This window comes from Thermobia domestica, chromosome 7 (assembly GCF_964235325.1).
Source record: "Thermobia domestica chromosome 7, izTheDome1.hap1.1, whole genome shotgun sequence".
Lineage (NCBI taxonomy): Eukaryota > Metazoa > Arthropoda > Insecta > Zygentoma > Lepismatidae > Thermobia > Thermobia domestica.
The window spans coordinates 70586031-70610967 of record NC_137460.1 but is presented as its reverse complement, the minus strand read 5'-3'; the positions used below and the strand labels follow the sequence as shown (position 1 = coordinate 70610967).

Genomic DNA, 24937 nt, shown 5'->3' with positions numbered 1-24937 from the left:
TTATTTCATAATTGGATACAGCCTGTTGCGTTATATGCCAGTAGAAATTCAACATTAGGGGAAGTTTTGGCCAAAATTTTAATCCAAGTCATTATACAACTAGAACAAGCAGGTGTTAATATTATCGGATTTACACCTGATGGAAGTCAACCAAATAAAGCAGCGTGGAAACATTTAGGTATATCGGGGAAATTAGGAGAAGTGAATTGCGCTATCCCTAATCCTGTAAACAAACATAGAAAAATATGGGCTTTTTCTGATGCAGTTCATATTATAAAATGTATCAGAAACCATTTTCATGATAAAGCATTGGCAGTCTTTTCAAATAAGGAAATAAATTTCTAATTTTACAGAAAAGTTTTCTACATGGAACATCCCCTCAATTTGCAGGAATTAGGTCATGTCCCAACATTACGTCCACTCATATTGACCCCACCTCCTTTCAGCGAATGAATGCCCGTCTGGCTTTCCAACTGTTCAGTCGGAGCGTGGCTAGAGCCACAAATTATTTTAGAACCATAAACTGCTCCGGTTTCGAAGGTAGTGAAAGCACAGAAAAAAATGAAAATGAAATGAAATCTTTAAGTTTAACGTCCCACGGTTATGCCGGTTAGGCTAAAGGAGACGGTGATAATGAGAAATGAGTGAAATGGTGGAATGAAGAAAGTGGGAGGAAACGGGAGAACCCCGAGAAAACCCACGAGCGCGGTGTTTGTCCACCACAAAGTTCACGTGGCGGGGGCTGGGATCGAACCCGGGACCCCAAGCACCAGAAGTGAACGCTCTACCACTGAGCCACCGCGCCCCCCTGAAAGCACAGAAGAATTTACTCAAAACATGAATGACCTTGCCGATGCTTTGAATACTAAGATCCCTTCCTCTGGACTCTAAAAATAGCCCACACCATAAAACTCTGCAGAAAGAACACTTGAATCTCTTCGTGTCACCATTCAAAGTACATTGGAAATAGCAGAATATTTGTGGAATAATGGTTTTTCCTACATATTAACAGCAAAATTTAATCAGAATCCACTGGAACGACATTTCGGAATTATAAGATCATTGTCATGTGATGATCACCCTTCTACCCTTGATTTTCTTCATTCGCATATGTTGCAATCTGTGTATGTTCCTGTAAAAAAAAAAACTTGCTTTCTTCAAGTTCAAACTGCGAACCTCAAATAGATATTCCTCTCACTTCTTTTGTTGATCAAATGAGAAAATTGGCAAAAATCACTGAAGAAAAAAATAAACAACTAAAGGAAAAGACGCTACGAAATATCACTTCCAAGTTGATTTTGATTAAAAAGGGTACAGAAGAATGTGAATGGGAAAGTAATTCTCCACCACTACCAAAATGTAGTCCTGCAAAAGAGGGTTTCGTTTATCACTTGGCAGGTTACATAGTTAGTAAATCGTCAAAATTCACTAAATGTACATGCTGAATAACACACTGTAATAACACACTACGAAGAACATTTTCAAAAGAAAATAACGTTACAGTCTTCACCAAATTAAAAGACTTTGGAAATTCATTTCTAATGTATCCAACTCAAGAAGTGTTTAGTGTGTTATTAGAGGCAGAAAAAGTAGTGACCGCTAACATTGCATCTAATAAAAGCATATGGGGTGAAATATTTTATGATACTTTAGATAGCTTGAATGAAATCAAAGTTGAGGCCACAGCGCTGGGATGTAGTAAGGAACATTCCATGGAACTAATTCTCAAATTGATTTTACATTATATCAAGTGTCGTTTCTATTTTCGCGCAAAGAAAATTCGGATGGAGTTAGCGTCGTCCAAAATCGCAAAATCATCACGCAAGTTTTCAAAAGTTGCTAGTGTCTAATTACTGTCTCAGGGCTCAACGAAGAAATCTTGCAGCACAGTTACAGGTAGGACTACATTTCCTACTTAAAATATTATTTATGTTATCAAGTTATTTTTACAATGAAACTTGCATAAAGCGTGGAAAGCAATGGGTCCAACATTTTCTTCCGTTTTGGACATATTTCCGTTTTATATAAATTTGGAAAGCAATATAAAGTCATACCGAGACTTTGAAAAGTTTCCGTTATAGACAGATTTGAACTTTATTGAAGTTCTGGTTTATACAAGTTTCATTGCATTTTAAAATTTAACTTAGGTTTTTGTCTCAATGTCATGTACAAAGACTTTATTAATAGAAGAAAAATATTGTAACAAAATTTGAGAGCTTGAAAATTGTGGATGCAGTAATTCTTTTCTATTTTTTAAAATTTTATATTTAGCTATAAATTACTGCTACATATGTATTAAGTATACAATTTACTGCTGAAATCGATCAAGTACACACTACATTTTTGTATGTGAATTCATGAACTGTTTAAAAAAAAAAAAGTATGAAATTTACATTTGTTTCTGTAGCGTTTTATTCGAAGTAGGATCGTAAAACTACGACAGCGCCTCTCTGTGGAGAACCACTCCAACTAACTGAGTGTTTTCACTTTCTCTTCAAAGCGCTATGCTATAGTGATAGTGTTAGAGGGGTTTAAAACTTTAATCCTTTTATAGATTTGAATGTGCAGGTTTGTAGAAGAATTCTAACACGCAAGGAAATATTATTATCAAGTATTCTGTCTTTCGGCAGTGGGCCTGGAGATGTTTCTTCCACGTTTCTCGATCTTCAGCTTCCTCTTTTAACTCCCAATATTTTCTTCTATTTTTCAAATCATCGATCAGCTGTGTTCTTTTTCTTCCTATTCCTCGCTTCCCTTCCATCTTTTCCTCTATGGCGTGTGAAGGAGACAATTTCTTCGCAAGATGTGTCAAATTCAATTGACCTTCCTCCGAAGGATGCTGGATAGAAGTGTCCTCTTCCAAGGAAATAACCGAAATAAAATCTATAAAGTGGATTTGTAGCGTAAGTGATATTAAATAAGTACTTCTTCGACAACATCTTATGGAAAGAAATTTAGTCCAAGAAAGTAATTGAATTTAATTACAAGTGTTGAATTAATTGACAAGAATGTTTCTGTAGTATTTGAGGGCGTTATTTTTTACAGGACAAAGAACAATCTTTTTCAATGTAATTAAAGTAATAGTTTCTATTCACATCATATAGACATGCGATCATGGTCACAGAGATAACCGAAATATAATGAAAATTGAATATTAAAACGAATGGCGTTCGTGATATAAGGTGACATATATGTTACTCTGAATTAGTTCATTAGTATCTAACTATCGAAGGCAACGATTGGTTGCCAAAATCATACAATTCTCATACAGGCAGAATTCTTATAATTTATCACAAGTATTGTACAGTCATATTAAAAGCAATTACTTCCCAGAAGATCCCATTAACCCTACATAAGATTTTAATGAATTGGTTTTGCACTGAATTTTCTTGTTTTGGGCGGAAAGGCTCTTTCTTGTCTGCATATGCATCAAAATGTATCGTTTGCGGATGCGAGTATGGACATCAAAAACAAACAGGTTGCTCAAGTATTCTTATAAAACTTATAAAACCCATTTAGCTGAATTCGTAGCACGCAATTTCGTCCCTAGTTCAACTATCAATTGGACCACTAACATTTTCTGGTGTTGCGTGTTGGCCAATCATCATGAGGGGCCGCAGTAGCTCAGTGGTACAGTGTTCCTTTCTGGTATGTGGGGTGCTTGGTGTGATTCCAGTTCGCGCCAGCTGGACCTTCTGGTGGATAACCACCATTGTGTGGTTTCATACTGTTATTGCCTTTCCTCCCACTTTCTTCGTTCCACCACTCGTTCATTATCACCTTCCTTAGCCTCCAAGGCATAATAGTGGGCCGTAAAACTGAAAGATTTAATACCATTTATATATATATATATATATATATATATATATATATATATATATATATATATATATATATATATATAATGAGACAATCGGAGAACTATGTGAATTTTAAGAAGCAGTGAAGTCAGGTCCAGAAAGCCAGAAATAATGACACCTGACAGTCGCTGCATTGACCACACATCACCACGTTGAACGTGCTACATCTAGCTAGCCATACCTTTTCATGGATTGTAGTAGCAGTGGGTTGAGTACCTCTTTCTATGTTAACTAATTTCATCAGCATTTCAAACGTATGAATATAAAGAATTAAACTTATTTGTTATCTATTTCCCCTACAATTCGGCTCACCTCAGTGTACTGAAATAAAACTTAACATAATATTGCAAGAGTACATGAAAGTCTGATCGGATATGCGGTGAATATATATTTGTCCGCGCTTCTTTGAAATGACAATTTATTAACCCCCATGATGTCTTTCTGTCTCCATCACTGCTCTAGACATATTAATGTTTATTCTGATATTTTTTTTTAAATTTTTATTATTATTTTACATTATTTTTATTACATATTTCTGATATTCTTTATTTTTATTAATGATTTATTGATTTTTTATATTATTTTATTTTTATTTTTATTACTATTTGATAGTTTTAAGTTCTACATTCATATAGGAAAGTTACGTTCATTGCCATCTACATGTTTTAGGATTTCATTTCATGTTAAATAGTTTTTACATATTTAGCGCACAACGACTTAAAGTTATGTACAATCATGTCCAAAATTATTGTCGCATGTCTATAAATATGTTGTTGTAGGAATACAGTAATTTGATAACGAATTCACCCGATATTTCTTACAATGTTAGTATGTGTATAATTGGCAAAGACATGTATGTGGCAAATTTTATGTCAAAAGAGCAGTAAATAAGAACAATAGAACGAAAATAAAACTTTCTTGTCCATTTAGCAACATTTTGTTTTACTCATTCTAATTTTCGTATTTATGATTCTTTTCCTATGATATTTACCACAAATATGCATTTTCCGATTATACACATAGTATCAGTATGAAAAGTACCCTGCAAAATCATTATCAAATTATATTGTTACAAGAAGATAGTTATAGATATGTGACAATCATTTTGAACATGAGTGTACACCACTGATTCCATTAAATTTCATTTGATTCAGGATATTCTTTTGATTTTCTTAAAAAACTGCGTATGAAAATCTCGAGTAAAACCAGTACCTCTGGCAACCCTACCATACGGCTGACGTCCCTTATAAACAAGGAAATTAGTCGCAATTTTGACGTTCACACATATAAATCAAACGAGACATATATAGAAAGTGAAATATATACTTATACAAGCATAGGTTTCAATAAATAAATAAATAAATAATTTTGTTCATCAGAATATAAACTGATACCTGAATAAGTTTCAGCATTAACATGCAGAAACCTCTTCTATGACGTGGCTCTATGTTGGGAACATCTCCGTCTTCAAATTCACCTACTTGTTCCGACTGGGCTGGAAGAAAATAATTATTAACATTAATGACACAAGCATGAATTAACTAACTTTATAGCCTATGGAACCCAGAGGTTTAATCCCGCATTCACAAAAGCTCTCCATTGATTTCTCTTGCCTTTAATCAACTGGATCCAGTTTCTACGTTGTATTCCTATTTCTGTGAGATTAATTTTAATATTGTCCTCCTATCTGTGCCTAGGTCTTCCAATGGTTGTATTTCGATTGGATTTCCAGTTAAAATTTCGAAAGCGTTCCTACTTTCTTTAATTTTGGCTATATGTCCTTCCTCCTAAACTTGATGACCCTAACATGTTTTTAGTAAACGGTATAAATTACGCAGTTCTTCGTTATAAAGTTTCCGCCATTCTCCATTCCCGTCCATCTGGGTCCGAATATTCGCCTAAGGATTTTATACTTAAATACTTTCATACCGTATTTTCCCCTCAAAGTAAAACCATGTTTCACACCCATACATCACAACAGGTGTAATTATCGTATTATATATTTCAAACTTTAAATTCTTTGACAGAATTCGAGAAGACAAGAATAAAAGAGTTTGGACTGAACAGTAATACGAATTCTTTGCTTTCAGTCGATATTTAATTTCGTCATGGATATGGGTTGGTCTGTTAGTGAAGATCTTAGATAACTGAAAACATCCACTTTATCGAAAGTATTATTTGATATTTTAACGTCCACATAATTTGAAGTATTATAGTCACGGTGAAGTATTATAGTCCTTGTATTTAGCTTCCTCAGCATTTACTTCTAAACTCATTTCCCTGCAGGCGTTTAATAGAACCTCTCCATTTCTTTCTATTGTTCTCATATCATCCTCTATCAGATTTACACGATCATCATAAGCTATCACCTAGTGTATATCATTCAGCTGTAAGAACTGGTTGCTATCTTCGATTTTCCATCTAGCGTATTTCAGAATAAAACTGAATAGTAATGGTGACAACGCATCTCCTTGTTTCAGGCCATGACGTGAAAGCTCGTGAACAAGTATTTTCCTACATGGACTCTATTTTGAGATTCATTTAAACACATCTTAATTAGCTAACTAGCTTTTCTGGCATACCAAATTAAATAAGAATGTTGTACAATGTTTTCTTCCTACCCGAGTCATACACCTTTCTGAAATCAATAAATAACTAATGTTACGGGCCATTGAATTCCCGTTTCTTTCCGAGTATTTGACTAGTGTAAATACGCTTATTGTGCAATGTTAACCCGTAACTTAAAGCAAGTGTATTTGTGGAAGTACTGAAATTAGACTGTTTTCGCAATGCAGTAGTTTTCAGTGACATAAACCGTTTTTTTTTTTTGTTTGTTTTTTTTTAATATACATATTAACACATAGTTCGTTAAAAAATATCTACACATTTAATAGATGGTATCCTCGTATTATTTTCAAAGTTGGAATTGAAGGAATTCTAGCACAAAATTTAGTTTAAAAAGATACTTTAAAAAAAAATACAAATTTCAAATGTAAATATTGATACACACTGTACCACAATTGATTAAATCACTTATAAGGACTCAAAATTCAGTGATATATTAAAAAATACTACCTGAAACAAGTATCCAAAACACAATATTATTAAACTGACATTTACCTTTTTTATTTTTTCAAATAGATAATATTTAACTTTTTTTTTTTTTTTTGCTGCATCTGACGTCACTAAGTAAATATTTATATGTAGAAATAGACTCAGCAATGCCAATTGGTGATAGCCGTATTTCCTACGCAATAGCTTTTGCTTAACGCAGTGTTTTATCCAGACATTTTACGAAGGAAAAATCCCCCTGTTTTTATCTTATAACTGAAGCAGAATCAAGTAATTATTAGCAAAACTAAAAAAAAGATTATGAATACGGTCTCCTCTATAACATTAGATTTCCTCTCTTTCTACATTCGAGGAGACTGGATAAAGAACTGAACTAACAGGACTGCACTGACCCGAAAGCAATATGATCGTAAACACGTTCGGTGTTCCCTGTTTAATTATTGTAGGAATAAAATGCGCCAAAAGAGAAAAATTCAAAAAGTGCAAAAAGGTTTAACAAAAACAGAAGTATTTATTTAGTACTTTCTGTATAAGACAACCTGTAGGGTCGCTTTAAACTACATTCATGCTACAATGTACACACAAGTATTATACCAAGCATAGAAAAAGTTCTGATACAATTATCTACTACATATTCAGCTATGCTGTTATCCTGGTGTTTACACATATTTCAGTTGTAGTATATATTATGATGATGTATTAGTATCACAATGCACTCTGGGTTATTTTACCATGAGCACAAAGCAAAGTCAACTCAAACGTGACTCCGGGCATATAAGACCATCCGATGAATGGCCAGATGTTTGTCCAGACTTCACCCCTCTGTGGTACAGGTTCAAGGCTAGTCAGCTGTACGTGATGCTACACTACGCTCCTGAAATATGCCCTACAGAAGTTATATCCATCTGGATCTTCTATGAAGTCATAGTTTCATGCTCCCATTCTCATGAAACCATAGGAGCAGATGGAAAGCTGCTCACTGTTGATAAAAGAAAGTGATGAAAGACTAACAGGACATCCCTGTCCACAATTTTGCAGATATACTTTTCGTGAACTGACGACTAATAGTAAACTGTCAACACCTATTTTCTTCCATTCCCCTATCTCGTCCCTCCCACTCCTCTGCTCAACTTGTCCTGTCTCTGCTCGTAAAGGCATACTATACATCATCGTCGACGTTCGAAATGACTGTCCAAAAGCGAATATTTGCAGTGTTTTCTCTTGATGCTGAGCTTCCTGTCGTTAGCGAGTGGTCACAGTGGTTGGAGGGCTGTGCAAGGTATACAGTTTAAAATATACTTGAACATAGTAAGTGTGTATATGGTATATTCTCTTGCTTGCGAGGTAATTCTGTATATGGTATATTCCCTTGCATGCGAGATATATGTATCAGTGTTTTTTGTCTATACTAGGTATTTGAACAATACTAAAGAATCATTCTTATTTTTACTTATAATAAAGACATCCAACTTACTCTTAGTTTTCAACACACAAAATTCACGAATGAGTAATACAACCGCTATCTTATGCGGTGTAATATTTTCTTTTACAGATTTCTTCTGATTAATTCCTGAGACCATCATCTTTTTTCTCCGGGATTTAAATCTGAAATAAAAAGGCAAAATTAAGTTTAGAATACGAAACAAATACATTAAAGTGTCCAAAACTTTATTTCCTAAAACGATAGAATCTACGGAATACATCTTACAAGATAACAATATAGGGTTATTCAAAAAGCCGGTTTTGTTACGTCAAATTATGAACTTCATTTTTTCAAAACATAGTAACAAAATTCATAAACATGTTCATCACACGTTCCGATTTCAGGTATGGTGAATGACGTCGGGCATATGACCTCTTCTACTGCCTTGGCATCAGGGTGGAAAAAAAAATCATGATTTAAAAAAAAAAAAATAATAATTTTTGTTGATTTTTTTTTTTTATTTAAATCAAATCTTTCTCCTCGTGTAATAAAAGTCGCGAACTGTAGAAAAAGCATTAGGAATTAGTATTAAATGCTAATTATGCCATTTACGTGAAAGTATTGGGGTTGAATTTTGAATTATCCCCAATCGTTAACCTATATCAATCCCAAACAATGTTTCTTAACAATTTTAAATTACGACTTTTTTTAAAGGTAAATTATAGACTTTCAGTCAAGCAGCTACAATATCATCCCTATTTATCCTAGGATCATGGTACATGCATCACTCTCTTTAGAATAGAACAGCTTTTGAAACGGTAACATTAACATTTCCTTATCATGCCCCTGAAGTGAACTGAAGTGAAAAATTCTGAGAGTAATCGGCATTTTTTTACTTTTTTTTTTTAAATTTTGATCCCGTCTGGATTCCCATGTGTTAACGCACAGATTTCAAAATCAACTGGAAAATACTAAGGGATGTACTAAATGTGTGTACAAAATTTCAAGCTTCTATCTTGATTGATTGAAAGGGTTTATATGGGCGCGTGGACATCGAGGTCTTTTGCACCCTTCTCTGACAGGAAAAATGAAGTACCCAAGAACAAAAAAGCACAGTATCGCATATATAATAAATTAAAAGCAAAGTTTGGAGTACGTAAAAAGTGTTCGGTCATTTATGAATTAAAATGTCATAGCATTCAAGAAATGTGCAAACTCGATACACAAACACAAGGACGGGTTAGTACACAACGGCATGTTAATCTTCTCTGCTGGGGTAGCTCGGCAATAGGTGCACACACGTGGGGCAGCCCATAATTAGTAATGAATATGACAGTGCAGTAAAGAAGATAAAAGCAAGGAAATGCTATGACAAGCATAAAACCACCATGAAAAAACACAGAAACAGTAGATAAAAGCAGAAATAAATTAATTAAAAGAAATGTGAGAAATGCACTCACAAATCAGTCAAGACGTGCAAAAGCTGCAAGTAGGTGAAAACTTGCTGGATCATCTGGACATCGTCTCCAAGCAAGGTAGACATATCAGCTGGTAAGCCAAGGCGGGCTCGCTCAGGAGCAAGAGGAACACATTCCACAAGAAGGTGGCGGATGGTCAGGAATGCACTACAATGGCTGCAAGAAGGCGGGTTCTGCCGACGTAACAAGTAGCCATGGGTCAGGTGGCTGTGCCCGATACGTAGCCGTGCCAATCGTCGTTCTTCCAGTCTTGAAGAACGAAAACTCGTGGCCCAAACACCAAATCGCGGTTTGACAGCATGCAATTTATTCTGAAGGTGCTCATCCCAGTTTGTCTGCCAGCGCTGAAGGAGAAGACGATTGATTACAGGACGAACATCAGAGCTGGGGAGCGGTGACGGATACTCAGGTCCTGTAAGGGCAACTTCTTTGGCAACACGGTCAGCACGCTCGTTCCCCGGAATACCAGCATGGCCAGGCACCCAACAAAATTGGTCATCGCAACCTGCAATCCGTAAGAAATGGCAGAAGAGTAGAATTTGCTGAACCATGGGGTGCACAGTTGCTTCTATCTTGAGTAGTAAGGGTGAGGAAACTATTTAACAATGAGCTAAGAACAGCCCCACAATGCCCCAGATGACCCGGATGTAATATAAAAATTTCCTCAGACATCCCTATTTATCCTAGGATCATGATTTGTACATTATTCTCTTCAGAATAAAACAAATTTTCAAACGGTACCCTTCAAATGCCTCCATCATGTATCTGGGGCGGGTAAATCACGAAAAAAAGGAATTTTCTTTTTTTTTTTTTAATTTTTACCTCTGTGGACCCCTCCCCCTGTTTTAAGGCAGGGATCTGAAACAAATCTGAAAAATACTGAAGGGTGCACTAAGTAAATGTGCAAACTTTCAATCTTGTAGGTGCAAAAGTAAGGCCGCGAAAAATTATATTCCCCAAATACTCCAGATTCCCGTATAAGATAGAATCTCAGGTAACAGTTTCCTGAGACATCATTTTCTTCAGAATAGAACAGCCTTTCAAATGGTACCATTCATATGTCTCCATCTGAGACGGGAAAATCACGAAAAAAAGCTATTTTTTGTTAAAAATATCATTTTCTTCAAAACATTTTTGCCCCTCTGGACCACGCAGAGATATAAAAACATCTGAAAATTATTAAGGGGTGCACTGAACGAGTGAGCAAAATTTCAGTCTTCTGAATGCAAAATGTAACCCGCCAAAAAGTAATAATACGAAAACAAAAAATATATTTTTAAATTTATTAGAGATGCAAATAACCCGGCTTTTTTGAATCGATGGTTTTTTGCACATAAAAAGCTGGCTTTTTTTTGGGGGGGGGGGAAACGAGAATTTTGGAAATTTTGGCTTTTTTCATTTTCATGATTTATCTGTTTAAATAGCTTTCTTATAGTATACTCTAAAGTTAAATAAGATTCCATCACCTAAATGCCATATTTCGCTCTAGAATTCATTGGAGCACATGGTTTATGAATTAAAGTAAACATAAAGTACGTAGTATTTGAGTGCAATATTAGAAGCTATTTAACTTTATTTAAACTTCTGAATTATCGACATTTTTTTCTTTTCCAGATCATTTCTTTTTAGTTATCCGTTTTTCACTTCTTAGAGCTTAGTACTCTAGCTTCTAGCACATAATTAAACTTATGTTTTTCAATATATCTGTCAGTGCGTACTTACACATTTCCGTTATACTGTAGCTTTGCAATGATTTAACAATAATCTTCCGTACACAACCTTGAATACCATTTGATAGAAATAATCAGTATCGGATTTAGAAAAATATTTGGGAGGGTTTTTTTCTGAATAATGTTTGGTTTTTCTAAAAGTTCCTAACTTCTATTTAAGAGGAGCTTAATTTTATGAGTACAGGCATAACAAATATTTCGTTTCGTTTGTATATTCAGCTATAATCTACCAGATACAACCTTGAAGACCATTTTATACTGATAATCAGTGGCAGATTTAGAAAAGTATTTTGAGAGGGGCTTTTCTTATTAATGCATAGTTTTTTTAAAAATTCCTATTTTTTTTATTTGAGGACAGCTTGAAATTTATGACTAAAGGCAAAACTAATATTTAGTTTGTTTTAGAAATTCCGTAATCTCGGGGTAGAGGCTTCAATCTGAAAGACATCCCCACCCTAACCCTTTTGGCAAATCCATCATTGCTGGTAATTAGTAATAACAAAGATTTAGAAACGATTAGAAAGGAATCGGCCAGGACTTACAGTACACGCACTCTCTACATTCACAGATGGAGTTAAGAAAAACTTTTGACAGAATGGTCGAATGCGGGGTTGAATCCCGGACTTCACGATACAAGCGCGACAGCTAACTACTCACTCATGTTTGTTGTGAAGTTATGGTTAACGTAAATGTATTCTCTCTCTCTCTTTCTCTATGGCCACAAAAGCGCTCCATTGACTTCTGTCCTTATCCAATTCAATCCAGTTTCTACTCTGTATTCCTATTTCTGCTAGATTCATCTTAATATTGTCCTCCCATCTGGGCCTAGGTTTTCCTAATGGACGTTTCCCGATTAAATTTCCAGTTAAAACTTTGAAAGCGTTCCTTTCTTCCATTCTGGCTACATGACCTGCCCGTGTCGTATCGTTTCGTCCCAATTCCACGAACACGAAACTTAGGTTTCGAGTAGCGTTTTGTCTAGTAGTTACACTAACAAACACACAACACACACACACACATAAGCTTCACTGTTGTCACCAGCCTGCACTGTTTGCCCTCTTTTATTGGCACCTCTCTGACAGAGGTGGGCCTGCTGTATATGCTTGGCACTCAACATATACGAAAGGGGTAGTAAGTAACCCACGAATTTCATGGACCCGCGCGGTTAATTCATGGATTTTTTTTTTTTAATTTTCATAAACTAAAAAATCCACGAAATTACCGCACTCGGGCTTAAAGCTTAAGGCCTAGTCCCAAAAATATAATTGTAGCGGTTGCTTTGTTACTTATTAAATGATATTCGTATATTCTTCACTATCAATAGCTTCGTCCAATATTATATGTCAGTACTAACGGCTTTTCTTTCTTTTTAATCTATAAGGGTTATGTAAGGAATACTTCTCCAAAAGCTCCCGATGTCTCCTGACTTTTCCAGTGACTCAGTTGCTCTTACAATTCTGTCATCAATGGAAACATATTTGTGGATTTTCAAACCACTGGTCAACAAATTAATGAAAAATTCAGTCAGTTTTTCGTTGTCTTCTGTGATACTCTGGATATATAGTCATCCTTCCTCCATTTTTGCTGGCTTCAAAAAGGTAAGGCAGCACACATCCTGAGTCCCGTACTTCCATTGGAGAACGCTCGTTAGCAAGTGTTCGAAGTGCCTAGTAGGCCTATCCGGCTGTGCTGCCACCTAGATTAAGTTTCAGAATTACCGGTTGATCGACGTATGAGTCATCATCTGTGTGGGTTACTGGACGAAACTCTACTCATTAGTCTGTTCACTAATCAATAAACATATGGTAGCTCGAGACGAACTGTCATGGATTTGCATTGGGACGAAACGCTACTACACCGGAACGAAATGATACGGATTTTGTCTTCGGACGGAACGCTACTGGGACGAGATACTACGGAACCGACCTGCCCACCTGAGCCTCCTAGCCTTGATGACTCTAATGACTTTTGGTAAACTGTATAAATTATGTAGTTCCTCTTTATGAAGTTTCCGCCATTCCCCATTCCCGTTTCTCTTCGGCCCAAATATTCGTCTCAGAATTTTATTCTGAAATAATTTCAGTCTGCGTTCTTCCCTCAGCGTAAGTGACCATGTTTCACAACCTTAAAGTATAACGGGCATGATTATGCATGATTATCATTTTATATATTTTAAGCTCTAAATTCCTTGACAGAATTCGCGACGACAAAATGTTTTGTACTGAATAATAACAAGAATTTCCTGATTTCAGTCGACATTTAATTTCTTTGTGGGTATGATTCTGTTCTGGTAATACTTATACAAGATATTTGAAAGTATCTACTGTGTCGAAAGAATTAATTGATATTTTAATGCATTCATAATTTGCCGTATTACGATCCTTGTGAACTTCCTTGTATTTAGATTTCTCTGCATTTACTCATGTCCCTACAAGCGTTTAATAAGGCCTCTGCATTTCTTTCGATTTTTCTCCTATCAGATTTACATCATCAGCATACACCATAACCTGGTGAATACCATTCAATTCTAGGTCCTGGTTCCTATGATGTTCTTATAGCGTACTCCGGAACAAAGCTGAATAATAACGACGATAACCAGGGTTGGCAAAAACCATGGTTTTTATTTAAAGAAAAAAAAGTTTTTTTCTTTTTTTGTTTAAATCAGGTTTTTTTTGGTTTAAATAATTTGCTCTATATATTCATATCATATATGGCCAAAAATAAGTTTGTTTCGCCTTGATGTTATTATGCAACAACCGGGTTATGATGGAAGGGGTCACATAAGCTTAAAGCGGAATAAAAACCGCTTCTCGAGTTACATCCGAGAGAAATTGTCCTCCATTTGAACTCGGAACCAGGACTAATTGGTCACAAATGCGATACGTCTGCTGACTCACTCACGAAGGAATCCTGATAAAAAGATACGTTGTACTGATCTTTACATGCTTCTTAATATAACTGTCAAGAGTCATTTCAGAAGGACAAAAAGATAAACAGTTGCACAAGTGAAACCATTACACAGAATTACATATGAACAATTTCAAAGTACTACGGAGTACAGAAGAACTTATTTAGTTCAAGTTAGTTAACAACGACTTTTATTGGTCGAAATTAAAGAAATACACCGACTTAATCAACATATCAATAAGAAAAGTGAATAAAGATACGAATTATTTGAGTCCACTTTGGCTCAGACTCATTTATACATAAATAGATACCAAAGATACTTATTTCACTAAATGTCTCTCGTGGGGTCTGTATGACCCCCCCCCCCACACACACACATACACACACACAAAAAGTACGGCATTTTTGATTTATTTTATCAATAGTAAACATTGAAACGCAACAATATTTAGAATTTTTCTTCGATCGCAATTACATAACAATAATAACAACTACAAAAAATCACAAAATAAACATTTATAAACTTATATAAAAAAGTTGCTTTTGTAGTATAATCTTTTTGAGTAATGAATGGGGAATTTAGGTCTGAATATAATACGAATAATATACGGGAGTGAAACGTGATAACCCACAAATGTGTGTTCATCAAGATTTTACAAACACTTACACTTTTACGAACATTTTTTTGTTTTTTGGTTTAAACCAGTTGTTGTTTTTTTTTAAAAAAAAAAGAGGGGTTTTAAACCAGCCAACCCTGACGATAACGCATATCCTTGTTTCAAGCCAATCTCGACGTGGAAGCTCGCATTTTTCTACTCGGACTTTACTCTGGAATTCATTTTAAACACTTAATAAATCTAGCTTTTTGCGGTATTCCAAATTCTGTAAGAATGTTGTACAGTGTTTCCCTCCTAACCGAGTTGTAAGTCTTTCTAAAATCAATAAATAGTTAATATACTGGGTAATATATTCTCATTTCTTTTTGAGCATTTGTCGAATGGTAAATATCTGGTCGATTTCGACTAAGTCCACACTGATACTCTCCAATAATTTCATCTGCGTATGGGGTTAATCTTATTAATAGAATGTTAAAAAAATGCCTCGATAATTATTACAATCAATTTTGTCGTCTTTCTTGTGAATTGGAACAGTGATTGATTCTTCCACTCTTTTTAAATGTATTCCACAGTTTTTCTTTTTTGTAAAAAAAAAAAAAAAAAAAAAGTTTCGTAGCGATATGTTGAATTTTCTTGTTAAAAAATCAGAAACCTTCAATTCTGGGTAAACCGTGATGATGGTTATATCTTCTACAGCCGAGGAAACCATAAATCAGATGAACCGTCTATTACGTATATGATCCATGAACAGAAAATTCGATACTTTCCCGATTCTGAACAAGCTTAAGGAACAGTCAGTGCATTACAGAATTTGGAGTTTTACCGATTTTGCAGATTTGAAGCACCTGATAGGTGGTAACAGATTATTACGTATGTGATCAATCATGAAAAAATTGTTCGAAATATTCATACAATGTATATGAAAGTTAAAACTTAACTGAAAAATTTCAAGAATGTACACAACCACCCGAAACGAAGCTCTTGATGTGCAGATTTCTCTCATGTTGTTCTTTATTTTGCTTCAAAAAGAGGGTGTGTGATATTCTGAAGTAAAAATAATACATAGAACTTTGCTAGTTATTTGTGTATCATTTTTTAAAGTACTTATTGTATATAAGATGTTAAAATATTACATATATTGGTTGATCCTTTGGAATTCATAATGTAAATATGTTAACAATTTTAAAAAATCTTTTTGAGATTCATGGTTTATTTTCGAGGTTTCATACTATTATCTGCATCAACCTTTTTTTTTTTTTTTTTTTTTTTTTTGTAGAAACGAAACAGTCTGCTTTATCAGTTTTAAGCAAAATTTTCAAAAAAGCCCAAAATTAATTTCCCAAGCAAAAAAGCGAAGCAGAAAAAACCGAGTTTTTTTTTTCAAAAAAGCCGGTTTATTTCCGAGCCCTTGCATCTCTAAAATTTATGACATCATCACACACTATGCCTCAACGCAGAAAGGCGTGAAAGCATATGTAACGTGTTCTAAAATGCCTCCAGTCTTGAAGAAACCGAAGTAAAGAGCCATACTGGTACTTTTTTAATCGAATAATGAAGATTCTACCCTATCACCTAAAAATAGGTGATATAATTTAAAAGTTTAAGCATTACGGAAAAAGTACAGCAACGTTTATCAAATGACACTTTTTATCACAAAAGTTACTGATATTTGGCAGGGGCCTATTTTTAAAAACTCAGAACTACCTTGCGGCATGAAATACATAAATTTCGCCTAAAGTTATAAAATTAACAAAAAAAAAAAAAAATGGAGAGAGGATAGGACCCTTCTAAATACGCCCTATTATCTGGGAACAAACAAACAGACACGCACAAAAAAAAAAAAAAAAGAATTTTTGTCTTAAATGTCGATGGTGATTTCCCCGTTGGAATATTTAACGATTTTAAAATCCAAACCCAATGTTACGAAAAGAAGAAAGCAGGATTGCTCCGTTACCTGTTCAAAACGGGATTTTCCCTAATCATCCTCTGCATGACACTTGTTTTCAATGCTATACTGTACATTTGAGTCTCATTGTATTATGATTAATCGAAATAACAGAACAGAAACGGGATTTTACTTATTTTCACTATAAATTAATTTATTTCGGAATTCGATTTAAATCAACGATTTTTATTAAAAAAATCAAGTGATTTAAATCTTGATTTATATCGTGATTTAAATCAATCCACCCTGGTTGGCATGCAATAATTCTCTTCCTGAAATTCTAAAGGCAAGTTTGGCTGACTGACTGACAAGTTTTCACTTGGATTTCGCCGACGACTCGTCGAATTTCCTCCTTTTAATTCACGGATGGAACGGGGTTTATTGACATACACCAATGATTTAAGAGTACCTCAAAGAAAAAAGTCACGAGAAATTAAGTCACATAACCTCGGGAGCCATTGCTGGTGAGCATTATTCGAAATGAGGCGATCCGGGAACCGCTCTTGGGGCAATTGTACTGTTTCGCGGGCAGCATGGCCGGTATAGTAAAACTGCTCCATGGCTAGACACAGACTGAAGAAACGCAAGAAATTCAGACTAAGCCGACAATCGGAATGTTTGTGGGTAGAGCAACAATAGAAAACAATGTCAGCAACCGAGAAGAAAGAAAAAAAAAATGCCAGACGATCCAAAACCGGAGCGCTTTTTGAATAACCCTTTGGTACTCACGTAATTCTATTCCTATGTGGTTTTACAGTAGTAACGCTACATTAATATTTTAATTTTAAAGAAGACTGTCTCAAAGATATTAATTTTCACCGCTGAACTATTTCTCCATAATATTGTAAAACAGTGTTTTATGTTTACAAAAGTAGTTACTAGCGTGAAATCATTCACAAGTGCTATATAGGGAGTCGTATACCTGTTCATAATCTTGAGTGCGTAGAGCTTTGTTTATAGTAGGCAGTCTGTTTCTGTCACGAGAGTTATTTGCTATATACCATACATGTTGAAACACCAAACATCACATTAAGGAACTTATAAACACAACAAAGAAGCCGATCGAAATCTGCTGGTAGTGGGCACTTAGCATACGTTAGTAGTCGCATTGGGTCTGTTCCCTACGGATACATCGTTGCGGGGAACCAACAGCACCTCACTGCCTGACGCGAAATAAATATAATTCTTGCTACTAGCACAGGCTTTTCACATCAATAACAGTTTTTATGGCATCTGACTTTACACGGATAGGTACAGTCAATTTGCATGTAATTATTTGGGAACCATTCCGGTTTAGGTATCTATACATTTGTAAAATTTACAAAAGAAATGTCTAATGTTAATTCAAAAGAATGTGTAAGTAATAAAAATATGTGTAAATCTTACCTCTGAGATGAGTGATAATGTTCCAAACGTAATCCAAAGTATATGTTTGTAACGACGTATTACTTCATAAGGAAGCCACGACGAACTGAATGTGTATGTGAATGCAGTCTTTTGCATATGCGTATACACATCGCCGCCAACTTGCCTGTTAGTAGGCAGTGGGCGCGTCAACAACTGTGGGTATGCGGGTACGCAAAGTAATAAAAACGTGGGTTTCCGCAGTGAGACAAGTTCCTGTAACACTTGTAATGGTTTTACAGAAGTAACGTTACATTTATATACATAAAATACAGCTTTTGTACACTGTGCAGAAATATTTTGCAGGCGGAAAGTAAATCTAATACAATAATCATTCATTTGCACTCACTCACTATAGCTACCGTAAAGCATTTGTAATGATTTTACACTACTAACTGTGCACTTGTAAACATAAAATGTGGCTGTATTACTTACTGCTTAATTCGAATGCCCGCACAAATTTGTCCTTTATAGACATATCTTTTCATGCAGAGTATTGGGCTCATGTCGGTCTTTTGGGGGACCAACAAAAAAGAACAATGTTTACTTGAGGAATGAGCTCATGTTACGGAAGGGTGATTGGTGTGTGAGTAATCTGTCAAGTGAATAGAACCGAAATTCATTGTGTGCAATGGAGGAGTGGGGTTATTTTTCAGGGAGTATTTGCAATTAGTGGAAGAGTGCGAAAAAGTACTCTTCCTAACCTAACCTAATAAAAAATTAAGCAATATTTAACAAAACAGAAATGATTTTTGGGTTCAGTTCCGAAGGTGATTGTCCGCTTCTAGCAAAATTTTGAAAATTTACTGGGAAGAAATGGATAATTTGCTCGTTTGTGTGCTTGATAATATGGAAGGAGAGTGGTTTTTTTTTTTTTTTTTTAAACAATCGGTTTTAAAAATGAAGCTATTTGCCAAGCGGAAGGAACTATTGGAGTACCGTATATTTAGCAGAACAGGTCTAGAAATAATAAAAAAAAAAAAAAAAAAAAAGGAGAAATGGACAATGCAAGTATTTTGACATAACGTAACGAATTAACCTAATATTAGTAGTACGCGAAATTCCATCTTTATATATATATATATATATATATATATATATATATATATATATATATATATATATATATATATAATTTAATTATGCTCAACCCCTACACTAACAAGGTTCTTTGTGCCGTATCGCCGGACCATTTTGAAAACTGGAAAAAAGCACCAAAATGTATTGCATTCGGTTATATTTTGTTTGATTACATTAAGTTAGTTAGATTACGTTACATTAGGCGTGCAGTATTACTTTAATATGGATCCATAGTATAAGTATTAATAGTAGGAGGAGCAGAAGTAAGAGTAGTAATAGTAATAGTAGGAACGGGTTAGAAGCCCGGCAGGGGTTGGTTGGGTTCTGTTCTTGACATGAAATGGGCAAATTAAAGTCTTGCCAATTTTTTTCTGTACATTTTACAATTTATGGATACGTATAGTAAAACAAGTGTACCTCTCCGCGAAATAGTCCATCCGCTTCCACATACAGTGCCGCTAACAACATCAAAAAGAATCAACAAATACAACCACTTTCTTAACTTTTACTATTCTCCTTACCTAAATTGTACACATTCTTCCTCACAAACTAAATATATTCTCCAATTGTCCCGGTAAATTTCCTAAAATTCGTCCGGCGATACGACACTTAGCCCTAATATAACATAAACTGAACTAACTTAACGTAACCTAATGTTAAGAAACTACATTTTTTTTTTTTTTTTAAGAAAAAATAACTGGACCCTTTTGGTCAACATAGACCGAAACTATTTTGCGCCAAGTTATCGCATGGTTGGATTGTGGGAAAGTAAGTTTGTATTATGAACATGGTTGGTGTACAGAGACATTCCATTTGATATCCTTATGCAGAGACAAGAAATTACGTACACTCTGTAACGAAATGGGTCAAAACTTCCCTAACCCGAACCTACTCTACCATACCCTTTTAAACCGGTCCTAAATATCGATGATTTTTAAATTTTTGCAGCTATTATTGTGCCTTTTGTCGAAAGCCAGGGGGACAACTTCGGAATAAATGTCAATTTTTTTCAAAAACTGCTGGTCCCCAAAAGCCGGCATATGCCGAATACTGAATTTTAAGTGTAAATATGGTTTAGAAAAATATGGTTTGTGATTAAACCTGAACCGTAACCTTCCCTAAATTAACCCGATCCTACTCTACTATTTTCTTTTTAAAGCGATATTGATACGCAGCTGGAGCGTATATTGTAAAGTTTTTTTTTTTTTTTTTTCGCAAAGCCAGTTCGTATGCATATTCAATCTGTTAGCAATCTGCAAAATACGAGTAGAATATCTTAAAAATTAATTTAAAGCAAAAAAAAAAAAAAAAAAAAAAAGGCATTTGGTCTTGAACTTAATGGATTATTGAAAATTTGCACGGAGCTTTCATGTTAAATAGTTTCGTTGTGGATTTTAAGTACAAGGTTAATTATCCTTTTTTTCTCACTTATTGATTGAATTCCTATACTCTAATGATTGGCATACAGTATACAGCCTGATTCTAACTGCCTGACTCCTCAACTTAGTACACTGAATTTATAATCCCACCACTCACCACATATTCACAAGTATCTCACCGTCATTCATTTGGCATTGCATAAATCAAATTGATTCTCTACGCGCGCTCCAATTCACAGTATGCTGGCGGTGACACAACACGTTGAAGCACGTTACGTATCACAACACCTTATGACGTCATTGTTCATGTAGTGCAGTCACTTAGATGAATTGAATGTACTCGCCCAAGTAACCTTGGCCTCGACATCCTTTTCATCTGTTCCGATTCCGAAAAACTAGAACCAAAGGAATGCTGCATTGGAACCATAGAGGAACAACGCAACCGTATCTGTAGTTTCCTTTTCAATTGACCTTTTAAATTGTGTACAATTCCAACATAATACTTCTCGAAGTTTATCTTTGCTTTATTCGTGGATTATGAATACGGAAATAATAATTATACCTGTGTAATCTTGTGTAAAAATTGAAACTTTATACATCATCCACACAGGGTTGCAGGGCTCACAATATTTATTGTAGTAATAATTGAAATACAGAAGTTCGTAACATTTTACTGCGTCCAAGCAGCAGATTGCGATTTTGAGAATATTATTTATTGTAAAGAGAAAGTAAATGCACATTCATATAGTTGATACACTAAGATATGTGTGACTGTGTATTTTAAATATGTTGCGGGACAGGAGAGTAATTATCATTTATGGTATTTTATTTATTTAATCGCATCTTTCTTCCAAAAGAGGGCGGGAGGGTGACATTACGTATGCGTTTCCGTGAAGCCAACGTAAAATTTACGTTTAGATAATCGTATATCACATATAGATTTTTTTTAAATTCGCAAACTTTAAATAACTCAAGTTTTGAATCTTCAGATGCTTTGTTTCCAGAAACTTTTTTTTTTTTTTTTTAGACACCCTCAAAAATTCTTAACAGATTTTGCGAAGACTGATACATACGACACACCAAATTCCGGGAGAGCTTCGTTGTATTTTCTCTGTTGAGGCTCGCTAATATTCTTATAAATGCTTCGGAGAGAGGGAGGCGGTCTGAATATTTTGAAATTCCAAGAGAAATATCATATAACACCCGGGCCACATTACATACTATTTACATGAAATCAAAGCAAAACTTAAGCTTCAGTTTGAGGGAATCAGTATTAGATACATAGCGATTTTGTAAGTTCACATTATGACGTCAGTTCAACACAAATTTTGTATTTTACACGTCACCTGTCTTTCGCAACATTTTGCACAACTGCATACCAGAAATAAATAAATAAAGAATATTACTTTGCGTTCCAATCGAAAAGTAATAAAGGATACATAAGGATGCATTAGTAAGTGTGCGAGAATAGTAATGATTATTGGGAAGTGTGTGTGTGTGTGTGTGTGTGTGTGTGTGTCATACATGGTGCACAAAATAAAGAAACCACAGGCGCCGGCTTCCATTTATTTTGAATGGGTGCTCACGCTTTGCTAACGATGAGATAAATCACGTCACGTATTCTAATCTTTTAAAACAAATCTTCATATCAGTGGTTCCCAAACTGTGGGCTCCTCCCTGAGAGTCGTGAAAGACCATCAAGGCGGCACAGGTCACACACAAACAACAATAAACTAAACTGTGTTATTATTTTTAAACTGCAAAGACGTCAGATTTATTATTATTAGTATTAGTATTAATAGTAGTCATAATTCCTGTAAGTCCTCGTATTGTCTGCAAATTCCCTGCAAGTTAGCGATATCTCTTGGTATCAGGTAGGAAATAGTGCAACTAGAAATAGCTAGTAGCCTTGGCCTGACTGTGACCTATTAGGAATTAGCCTGACTGACCTATTAAGAATTAGCCCAATTGTGACTTGTTAAGAGTTAGCCTAAGTATGACCTATTAAGGATTAGCTTGATTGTAACCTATTAAGAATTAGCCTGACTGTGACCTATTAGAAATCAGCATGACTAATGCGTTTTGCTATTATAATGAGGGTTTTTAAAATCACGATGTTCTAATTTGTGTATTGAGCAAAACTTGAATTAACATTCAGGGTCTTATGCAGAATCGTTCTGATGCGTGATTAGTGTCATACTCAGTGCAGTGCTGTGGAAACTCAGCGCCCGGGGCGAGGGTATACGACGATGACCCCGTACTTCTGAGTGGGGTCGACAAACCAGCCGCAAAGCACCACCATGATTGGCGCGAAACGTAAGAAAATTTTCAAAGATAAACCCTGCTTTTCGTTGATTTTGAGTACATTTTAATACTTTTTTCCTTTCATTTTATATACGTATGTGCACATGAATTTTCCTAACATGAGTAACAGCAGTAAGAGGATTAAGTACATACTAGTAATAATCCAAGTAATTTTTCCTCTTTTTTTTCTTTTTCTTCCTGAATTATGCGTCCCTAACTTCGGCTTTCAGGGCTGTCGCCCCGCACGCTCCCCCCCTACACACGGCATGGCGCTTGTCATACTAAAGAGTTCAACTAACATATGTTTGCTGCAGTAATCAGTCACTTAGTATGACGCTAATCATACGTCAAAACAACTCTGCATAAGTCGATCAAAGTCTTTCTTTTCCTTCCTTATGACCTTGTTATTGTCGCTTTAGCTGTATGAGGTTTAATATTGAAACCAAAAATTGTAGTAGATTTTAACCACTTCCGGTTTTATTGATTGATTTATTGCTTTGGAATTTTGCGTTTTGTTCAGCAGTGGGGCTATAAAAGACGTGGACCTACAGCTTACCGTAGGATACAAAACTACATAAGTATTCACCAAGAATCGAACTTGGATCTCTCACGCTCTAAACACGCGTACACTAACTATATTGTCTCGAGGGAGCCCGTTGCTCTATTGCGATTAAGATTCAAATCGCAAATGGTATAGATTTCTACTCATTTCCGATTGGGATAGCGGGGTAAATGTAGGGACGGAAACTATTCTTGAAAAAAACATTTCTTGCTACCTCCGGCGATTTTTATTGTCGACAGATTGGCAGGTGGATGGCCCTACGCCTTCTATAAGGCTTCCAATATTTATACATAGTCTAGAACTCTAAAATGTATTTTATAAATTTTAGTTCTGTTCATCTGAACAAGTGAGTTTTGTTTCAAATTGTGATTTCACGATAAACTTCCAAGCCAGAGGAACCAAATATTCATAAGAACCATGCGTGACAGGTTTATTAGATCCGGTTTCAATGGAGTCTATTTGGATAGATAAACCTGCGCTTGGGAATGGGCTAAACAAGTTCTCGGTATCTCTGATCATTTATTTCTTGCTATCTATAGCAGTTTTTTTTTTTTTTCCCTTTGGTGATCATTATTCAAATCCGGAAGTTGTAGCAAATATTTATCATTTTCAGTTTCAGTAATATAATTATGAGCGGGGATATAACTTGTGATTAGGAATCCCGAATTAACGTGAAAAACATTTCTCGTTATACTTCTTATTCTTCTTCTTCTTCTAGAACGATCAGTGTTGAAACCGGAAATTGTATATTTCTACTACTTCCGGTTGGAATAGAGAGAAAAAGGATGCAAATGAAGCTTGTTCTTGGGACCATTCAAAACGCGTTTCTCACTATCTATTACCATCAATATTGAACCGGAAGTGGGTTTCGACCCCTTCCTGTTTTAGTATAGTGATAACGGTAGAAATGGAGTCTATTGCTGACATACTGAATTCATATCAGAAAACCATTTGTGATTATCTTTTACCGTTTTTGCTCTATTGAAACTACTATTGCGACTAAGAACAAAGATGAAACATATTCTTAGGACACTGAATCCATAACAGAAAACGATTTTACGATTTCACTTACAGTTTTTATTCTGATACCTGTTGCCAAACAGCACAAGTTGATCAAGAGGGGTTGTTTGGAGTGGAGTATCCCCAACCGCCCTCCCCATGGATCCATTAGTGACA

At 35.2% G+C, this 24937-nt stretch overlaps 2 protein-coding genes across 5 annotated transcripts in view; both read right to left on the bottom strand.

The window, feature by feature from the left end:
* The window catches only part of ida (anaphase promoting complex subunit 5 ida), a 55727-nt gene extending 34238 nt beyond the window's left edge, over nt 1-21489 (bottom strand). The window contains exons 1-3 of one of the 4 annotated variants that reach the window (XM_081764826.1): nt 21458-21489; nt 8407-8537; nt 5255-5355 (exon numbers count right to left, since the gene is read on the bottom strand). In XM_081764826.1, coding sequence (XP_081620952.1) covers nt 5255-5355; nt 8407-8515 — 210 coding nt within the window. In that variant the 5' untranslated portion in view covers nt 8516-8537; nt 21458-21489. Of the gene's footprint in view, nt 1-5254; nt 5356-8406; nt 8538-18418; nt 18576-21052; nt 21367-21457 lie in introns of those variants that run through there. The other 3 variants (XM_081764824.1, XM_081764825.1, XM_081764827.1) reach the window with 3 other exon arrangements.
* LOC145689217 (uncharacterized) lies at nt 9812-10384 on the bottom strand. The gene has a single exon (XM_081763354.1). The coding sequence runs from the start codon at nt 10382-10384 to the stop codon at nt 9812-9814; it is 573 nt and encodes a 190-aa protein (XP_081619480.1).
* Nucleotides 21490-24937: the final 3448 nt, after the last annotated feature.

Excerpts from the sequence above, each read along its gene's own strand:
- LOC145689217 (XM_081763354.1), bottom strand. The coding sequence starts at position 10,384 with ATGGTTCAGCAAATTCTACTCTTCTGCCATTTCTTACGGATTGCAGGT.